The sequence below is a fragment of the Lolium perenne genome, chromosome 7, assembly GCF_019359855.2.
Source record: "Lolium perenne isolate Kyuss_39 chromosome 7, Kyuss_2.0, whole genome shotgun sequence".
Classification (NCBI taxonomy): domain Eukaryota; kingdom Viridiplantae; phylum Streptophyta; class Magnoliopsida; order Poales; family Poaceae; genus Lolium; species Lolium perenne.
In genome coordinates, this window is record NC_067250.2 from 165,292,260 (window position 1) to 165,300,793 (window position 8,534).

The 8,534-nt window shown below is 60.2% G+C and overlaps 1 protein-coding gene across 1 annotated transcript; it reads left to right on the forward strand.

Annotated features, from left to right (window-relative positions):
* Positions 1–5,007: 5,007 nt before the first annotated feature.
* LOC127303840 (uncharacterized) lies at positions 5,008–6,381 on the forward strand. The gene is made up of 2 exons (XM_051334547.1): positions 5,008–5,696; positions 5,829–6,381. The coding sequence occupies exons 1-2, from the start codon at positions 5,008–5,010 to the stop codon at positions 6,379–6,381; spliced, it is 1,242 nt and encodes a 413-aa protein (XP_051190507.1).
* Positions 6,382–8,534: the final 2,153 nt, after the last annotated feature.

Sequence of the window (8,534 nt, forward strand, 5' to 3'; positions counted from 1 at the left end):
AAATGTTCCCTTGCCCCCTCATCAATGAAGTGCTACCCCATGTAGCATCTGCCGTGGTCATATCCACGACAGTGGCGCCCACCGTGGGGCATGGGACATCAAGCCTCCGAGCTGCGGCGAGGCCCTACTCGCCAATACGACGGCCGGTCGCTTCTAGCAGGATGATCGCCACGGGCAACTTCTTCCACATCCAGCCAAGCACCTACCGGCCGGCCTCATCGCCCCTCGAGCACACTTGGATGGTGCCAATCGGCACGATCAACCTCTTCGTCAGGCTCGCCGGTGTCAGCGACCCCACCGAGCCTCGTCCCGGTCAGCCGGACGACCCCTTCGCGCCGGGCCAACTCCTCACTGCTACTCTCCCGGTCACCGGCGAAGTGTACGTTGAGGCCGAGCCGGCCCTGTAGGACGACGCCGACTCGGCGGCCACGGCGCTAGTCGCCGAGTCACCGTCGCGGCATCAGTCATCGACTCCACCGCCGCGGCATCAGTCGCTGGATCCACCGCCGCGTCATCGGTCGCCGGTTCCATCACCGCGGCATCGTTCAAGGACTCCATCTCCCCAGTCTCTCATCCGAGTGACTTCGAGGACGACTCCGTTCTCTCCCTCTTCGGCAGCGACTCCGAGTCGGACTCTGTCGAGGATCCGCACTACCAGTATCCAATCGCCGTCTTCATGGCGGGAGGTGAGGAAATACCTCCGAATGACGCCTTCACCACACCCCTCCCTGCAACCGCCAACGCGACCGAGATTGAGGCGCATTGGGCGGCCCTTGAAGAACAGAGGAAGAAGGAGCTCGCCGAGCGGCAGAAATTCCGCCTCGAGCAAGACGAGGTGAGAGTGTGTCTCACTATCGCCAACAACGCAAACACCTGCGCATGGAGCGCGCCCGTGCGCACGACTTCCCCAGTGCGCGTCTCAACTTCAACGACCCAGACGGAGAAGTCCGGACCGCCCGAGTCCAGAACCCCGACATCCCCGAAGGAAGTCGGGCTGCCGCCGGCAGGACGGCGCATGGAGCACCACCGCCACCACCTCCACCTGAAGTTCCTCGGGCAGAAGTTGACGCCAATGGCCTACCCCTACACTCGTCTCCGTCCGACAACGTCGCAGCCGCTCAAGCTGTCCTTGCAAGACTCCCAGAAACGGGAGACGGCGCGATCCTCGTTCAGCACGCTAAGGCCCTAGTCGCCAAGGCCTTGGAGCGGCAACACGCCGCCGCCGACTCACAAGGGCGACTCTACTCGCGCTCATCCGCTAGCCGCGCAGCTTCTTCAGGAGTGGCAAACCGCGCGGTCGCCAACGTCAACAACTGCCCGCCGCCAACACCACGCGCGGCCCACTCGACTAACAACCGAATCGAGCCGCACCCTGCACGAGTGATGGTCGCCGCCAACGGGCAGCCCATCGACGCACGCACCCACATCGTCAATGATCAAGAATGGCGGGTGCGAAACCGCATGAACGACCGCTACGCCGACGAACTCCCGCGCCAGAGCGCTTTCAATCGAGTCGGCCCCGCCTGTTTTGGCCCAATGATAAGAGGTGAGCCTTACCCCGTAGGGTTCAAGGGCCCCCGCGACATCGAGAAATATGACACTCACATGGACCCCACGGTCTAGATCGACTCGTACGCCATGGCGATGGGCATCCAAGGCCACTCTGAGTTGCTTGCGGCACGTTATTTGCCTCTCATGATGGACGGTGTAAATCGCCATTGGTTCAACACCCTCACCGCAAACAGCATCGACTCCTGGGAAGAAGCTCGTGCCACGTTCATCTAGCACTTCGCCACCGCTTACACCCGCGCGACCACCATAGAAGACCTAGATCGCTGTATCCAGAGCCCGCGTGAGTCGACTCGCCGATGGGTGTAGCGCTGACAGGACATGTGGACGACCTCCAGCGGCATCCGCATGGACACGGCGATCTACTGCTTCCGGCGGTGCTGCCGGTATGAACCACTCAGCGCCAAACTCCGCCGCGTTAGCAGAGACAACATCTCAATCGCCGAGCTCTTCGACATCACCCTGCGCTACGCCGACGAAGATCCCACAGTCGACTTAGACGACGAGTACGGGCAGCGGCGCAATCGCCGCTCCACTCACGCCGACACTCGCCGCGGTGACCACCGGTTCAGCGGTCGGTCCAGCAACGGCAAGCGCCGCGCCATCGGAGGACACACTGAACTCGTCGCAAACGCCGACTACGAACAGCGCGAGCCAAAATCCTTCCGACGCGACAACCGCGCGCCACGGCAGGATCGACCCCAGCCAAAACGCTTCGATGCCCGCAGTCTGCTGGACGCCCCGTGCATCTACCACAACAGGGAGGGCAAGCCCTCGACACATACGACGGGGAACTGTTATTCCCTGAAGCAAATAGAGAAGGCCCGCCGCGCCAAGGAAACCAATGGCGGCAATCAACACAAAGACCGCGCCAAGGATCAAGATCAACTCAAGGGAGACGGGTTCGGTCGCAGCGCCGGCTTGCTCCATACTTTCACCGGAGTCGGCGATGGCCGGGACAGGAAGGTCCTCACGAGGGCGGTGGCGGTACACGCGGTCGTCCTCGACGTTCCCCGGTGGCTCAACTGGTCTGAGCAGAGCATCACATGGAGTCGCGAAGACCACGCTCCTCGCATTGAGTATCCAGTATCCTGGCCGAGTGGCGCTAGTCGTCAGGCCCAAGGTAGCCGACTACTGGTTGCCAAAAACACTAATGGATGTAGGAAGCTCCATCAACATTCTATACTACAAGACCTTGCAGCGGCTCGGCTTGCTAGACTCCCGCCTTGAAAGCACCAAGGTGACGTTCCATGGCATCGTCCCTGGGCGGAAGGCCTTCCCGATCGGCAAGGTCACGCTACCGGTCACCTTCGGCACACCCGTGAACTACCGCACTGAGCGGATAACGTTCGAGATGGTCAACTTCCGCATCTCCTATCACTACGTGCTCGGCCGACAGGCGTTCACCCGGTTCATGGCTGCAGCTCACTACGCTTACAACATGATGAAGATGCCCGGGCCCCGAGGCATCATCACCGTCCACGGCGACCCGGAGATGGCACTGGAATGCGAGGATAGCGGCGCCAAGCTCACCGACGCCGTCATCGCCAACGAAGATGACAACACCACCGAGCTCGCCAAGTACCCGGTCGACCACAACGACCCCGCCATCCTGGAAAAGCCTACCGAGCTCGACTCGTTCGCAGCAACCTTCAAGCCTACAAACGACACTCGCCAAGTAGATCTTGTAGAGAATGATTCAAGTAGGCAAGTTACCATTGGGACGGGCCTGTCCGCCCAATAGGAAAGCGCGCTCATCAAGTTCCTCCGTGAGAATCGAGATATCTTTGCTTGGAAACCATCTGACATGCCGGGTGTCCCGAGAGAACTTGCTGAGCACAAATTACACGTCGACCCCTCCGCACTCCCTGTTAGGCAGGCGATGCGCCCCGTGGGTGAAGAGCGACGGCACGCAATCGCCGAAGAGGTGAACCGGCTACTCGCCGCCGGCTTCATCATAGAAATCAAACACCCAAAATGGCTGGCAAACCCAGTCTTGGTGCTAAAGAAGAACAAAACATGGCGCATGTGCATCGACTACACTAGCCTCAACCATGCATGCCCCAAGGACCCATTCGTCCTGCCGCGAATCGACCAGATTATCGACGCGGTCGCAGGGTCGGAGTCGCTGTGCTTCCTCGACGCCTACTCCGGGTACAATCAAATAAAAATGGCGAAAGAAGACCAAGAGAAGACAGCGTTCATCACGCCACTTGGTGCTTACTGTTACACATCCATGACCTTCGGCCTCAAAAACGCCGGGGCAACTTACCAACGGTGCATGAACAGCTGCCTCGAGAGCCAAATCGGCCGCAATGTACACGTCTACATAGACGACGTGGTAGTCAAGTCGACTCGGCAGGACGGCCTCATCGCCGACCTCACCGAGAAGTTCGCCAACCTACGATGTTACAAGATCAAGCTCAACCCCCTGAAATGCACCTTCGGGGTCCCATCGGGACAACTACTCGGCTACGTCGTCTCCAAGCGCGGCATCGAGCCCAACCTGGAGAAAACCCTGGCGGTCATGCGAACCAAACAACCAACTTGCTTGGTCGACGCACAGAAACTCGCCGGGCGAGTCGCGGCCCTCAGTCGCTTCATACCCAGACTCGGCGACAAGGCCACGCCACTCTATCGCCTCCTCAAGAAGTCGGAATCGTTCGAGTGGACAGAAGAAGCACAAAGGGCCTTGGAAGAGCTCCAACACGCCCTGCAGAACGCCCCCATCCTCGCGGCCCCACTGCCACAAGAAACCATGCTACTGTACGTCGCCGCATCCAATCGCACGATAAGCGCGGTCATGGTCGTCGGGCGCAAGGAGGATGGAAAAGAAAAGCTGATACAACGCCCATTCTACTACATCAGCGAGGCCCTAATCGACTCAAAGCAATGGTACCCGCACTACCAAAAGCTGGTGTACGCAGTCCTCAGGGCCCAGCGGCGACTAGCCCACTACTACCACGAACACCCCATCAAGGTAGGCGCCTCAACGCCACTCGCTGACATCATCCGCAACCGCGACGCAACTGGCCGGATCGCCAAGTGGGCAGTTGAGCTCGGCGTCCACAACATCACGTACGAGTCGCGCCACACCATCAAATCCCAGGCATTCGCCGACTTCCTCGCCGATTGGGAAGAGGCCCAGCAGCCGAGTTCCCCCGCGGACCTCAAGCATTGGACACTGCACTTTGATGGCTCCAAGAACCTCGAGGGGGCAGGGGCGGGGGTCGTCCTCACTTCGCCGAGGGGCGACATCGTGAGATACGTCCTGCAACTTCGATTTGAGCCTTGCACCAACAACATGGCCGAGTAGGAGGCGCTCCTACACGGCATGCGAGTTGCAAAGGAGATGGCGCAACACGACTACGCTGCCTCGGCGACTCTGACCTCGTCGCTAGCCAAACGTCCGGCACCTGCGACGCCACCGACACCAACATGATTGCCTACAAACGAGTGGTCGACCAGGCCGGCGCCAGCTTCGCCGGTCACGTTGTCGAGTGGGTTGACAGGCGCAAGAACGAAGAAGCAGACACGCTAGCAAGACTCGGGTCCAAGCGACTCCAACCCCCTCCAGGCGTCTTCCTCGACATCCTCAGCCACTACTCGGTGCGCGTACCTTGGGAGATCGACATCGCCGAGCCTCCCGCACCCGACTCCGCCCTAGTCGCACTCGCCTCCGATACCAGCGACTGGACGGAACCATACCTAAGCTACCTCGAACGCCAGGTACTGCCAATGGACGAAACGGAGGCACGCGCGCTCGTACGATGGTGCAAGTCTTTCACCATTATCAACAACGAGCTCTACAAGCGCAGCACCTCGGGAGTATTCCAGCGGTGCGTCGGCGCCGACGAAGGACGCAAGATCCTGCGCGATATCCACGCAGGAGACTGCGGCCACCACGCAGGCGCCCGCTCGATCGTCGCCAAAGCCTTCCGGCATGGCTTTTACTGGCCAACAGCCCACGAGGATGCAATCACCCTCGTTCGCGCGTGCGCCGGATGCCAGAAGTACGCAAGTCAATCGCACATGCCGGGCTCGGCTCTGAAGACCATACCCCTCACTTGGCCGTTCGCTGTCTGGGGCCTGGACATGGTGGGAAAGTTCAAAACAGCCCCCGGCGGGTACACTCACCTCCTGGTTGCGGTGGACAAATTTACCAAATGGGTGGAGGCAAAACCCATCAAGAAGTGCGACGGGAAGACAACCACCAAGTTCCTACGCGAGCTGATCTACCGCTATGGCTACACTCACAGCATCATAACCGACAACGGCACAAATTTCGCCAAAGGGGAGATGGCCGACCTCTGTGAAGACAAAGACATCCGACTCGACCTCGCGTCAGTCGCGCACCCCGAGTCGAATGGGCAGGCGGAAAGAGCGAACCAGAGCATCCTCCATGGAATCAAACCACGACTGATGGTGCCCCTGGAGCGCGCAGCTGGATGCTGGGCAGAAGAACTCCCCTCCGTGCTATGGGGCATTCGCACAACGCCAAACAGGTCGACCGGCTTCACGCCTTTCTTCCTAGTGTACGGCGCCGAAGCAGTCATGCCCACGGACATTGCTTGCGACTCGCCACGGGTCACCAACTACGCCGAAGAGGAAAATGAACGCGCTCGCCAAGATGACATCGACCTCCTCGACGAGGCCAGGGACCTCGCACTCTCTAGAACAGCCATCTATCAGCAAGGCCTCCGCCGCTACCACAGTCGCCGCGTCCGCGGTCGCTCCTTCCAAGTAGGCGATCTCGTCCTCCGGCTAATCCAAGACAAGAAAGGCATGCACAAGCTCTCCCCTCCATGGTAAGGACCATTCTCCATCAGCCGCTCACTCGGCAACGACTCCTACTACCTCACCGACGTCCGCAAGGACGACAAAGGCGAACCACTCACCAGAGAAGTGGAGCGCCCCTGGAACATTAATCTCCTCCGCCGGTTCTACACCTAAGAAAGACATGTAACGCACAATCTGGAAATTAATCAAAGTCGTCGGTTGCATCATTCTCAGACACCGATCGCCTCTCCACTACTCGCCAATCAACCATATCTCCCATCTCATCAACATGAGCCCAGTCGCTACGACATGCGACTCGGTACAGGGAGACCTTCGATTGCTGCTGCTGGAAGAGAAAGTCCAAGATCGGCCAAGTAGCCCGGCTAACAAGGGCACGACGGGCAAACCGGTCGCAACACCAGGCCCGGCTAACCCCTTGTCCCTTAGGCCGTCAGGTGAAAACGGCGACTGGAACCTACAGCAGGGTCGCATGCCCGACCAGCCCTCCGGGCCCCAGCAATCGTATAGTGCTACGCTATACAGCACGACAACGCCCTCCTCTACCTTAGGCTGGTGACTTGAACGGCTAAGTACTTCGACCAGGGATTCCGCAAAACGGCCCCGCGGCTCGCCAAGGAACAACGCCACACCAAGAACCCCCTTTCGAGTCGCCAAGCGACAGGCTCACCGAGCCACGACGAGAGGCGCGCTACACACAAACAGCGCAAACGTAACCGACCCACTCCTCCACCCATGAGGCTGCTATTCGCACTAACAAGACTGCGTACTGCGACTGGGGACGCCCAGCTCGACAAGGAAAGCAGTCAAGTCGATCGCCTTCATCGGGGTCACATGGCGACTGGCCCCTCTGGCCATGGAGAGTCGGCCCCTAATTCGTACTTGAAGAAAAAAAAGCATTTCCAATATTTTTCAGCACAATAAAAGTGGTCACCAACAATAATTAAGCAAAAGCCAGTCCTTTATTTACAACTAACACCCGCGAGTCATATGCTCGCAGGAATTTAGGTGTTCTCATTTACAGGTCTGCAAGCCCTCCCCCTACTTGGACGGCCCAGGGTTCGCCTCCACGACCGGCTCGGCACCACCATAGCCATGAAGGAACTTCGGGGTGTACCGGACGACCGGGTAGGTGGACAAGGCGTTGGCGGCCGCGGCATGGAACAAGCGCTCGACAGGGAAGTCCATCGGGCCAGCCTCCTTCCCCGCGTCCTCCAGAGCCGACTGGCTGACAAGGTGCGTCTCCAAGTCCGCAGTCGCCAACACCCGGTCGGTGTAGGGGCGCACCGCCTCCATCAAGCGAAGCACCTCGGTGACGTCGAACTCGCCAGTCTCCGACGGGAAGCCGGCCGTGACCTCCTCCACGTCGAATCCCTCCGAGTAATGGGCCAGCACCATGCTCAGCGCCATGGTGATCCCCACGCGGCAAGAAGAGCGGCGGAGCCAGTCGACAACCGTCGGGATGTCGGAGACAGCCTTGAAGACTGACGGCGTGTCCCGCGGGATCACCTCCCGCGGACTCAGGTACTGGAGCGCCGCCAGTATCTCCCCCGCGCAGTCGTCAGGCACTCACGAGGGGTCGCCGTCTCCACGAGCTCACATTGACCTGAAAAACACCAAAAAGAGTTCAAGTCAGAGCTCACTCCTGACGCGGACTCGCCACGCTTGGGGACTGGCCCTCGAGGCAGACTCGCCACGCTCGTGGAATGGCCCCCAATACGGACTCGCCACGCTCGGGGACTGGCCCCCGACGCGGACTCGCCACGCTCGGGGACTGGCCCCCAATACGGACTCGCCACGTTCGGGGACTGGCCCCCGCTGCGAACTCGCCAAACTCGGAGACTGGCCCCCGATGGCAAACTCGCCACGCTCGGGGACTGGCCCCCGATGCGGACTCTCCACGCTCGGGGACTGGCCCCCGAGGCAGACTCGCCCACCTGGTGACCAACAAAGAAGTTTAAAGAAGGACCGCAAGAACTTACCAAGAAGCTGCCGCGACATCTCGCGAACAAAAGCCTCGAAGCTGGTCTTCTCGACATGCACCGGTAGGACATGCCTCCTTCTCCGCGGTGAGCTCCTTAGCATGCTGCAGCTTCAAAGCCGCAACCTCCTCCCGAAGAGCCGCTGCGGCCCCCCGAGCAGCATCCCTCGCCTCCGTCGCGGACTCC

Excerpts from the sequence above, each read along its gene's own strand:
- LOC127303840 (XM_051334547.1), top strand. The coding sequence starts at position 5,008 with ATGATTGCCTACAAACGAGTGGTCGACCAGGCCGGCGCCAGCTTCGCC. Across the intron at positions 5,697-5,828 it reads TTCAAAACAGCCCCCGGCGG|CATCATAACCGACAACGGCA; the intron begins GTACACTCACCT and ends CTACACTCACAG.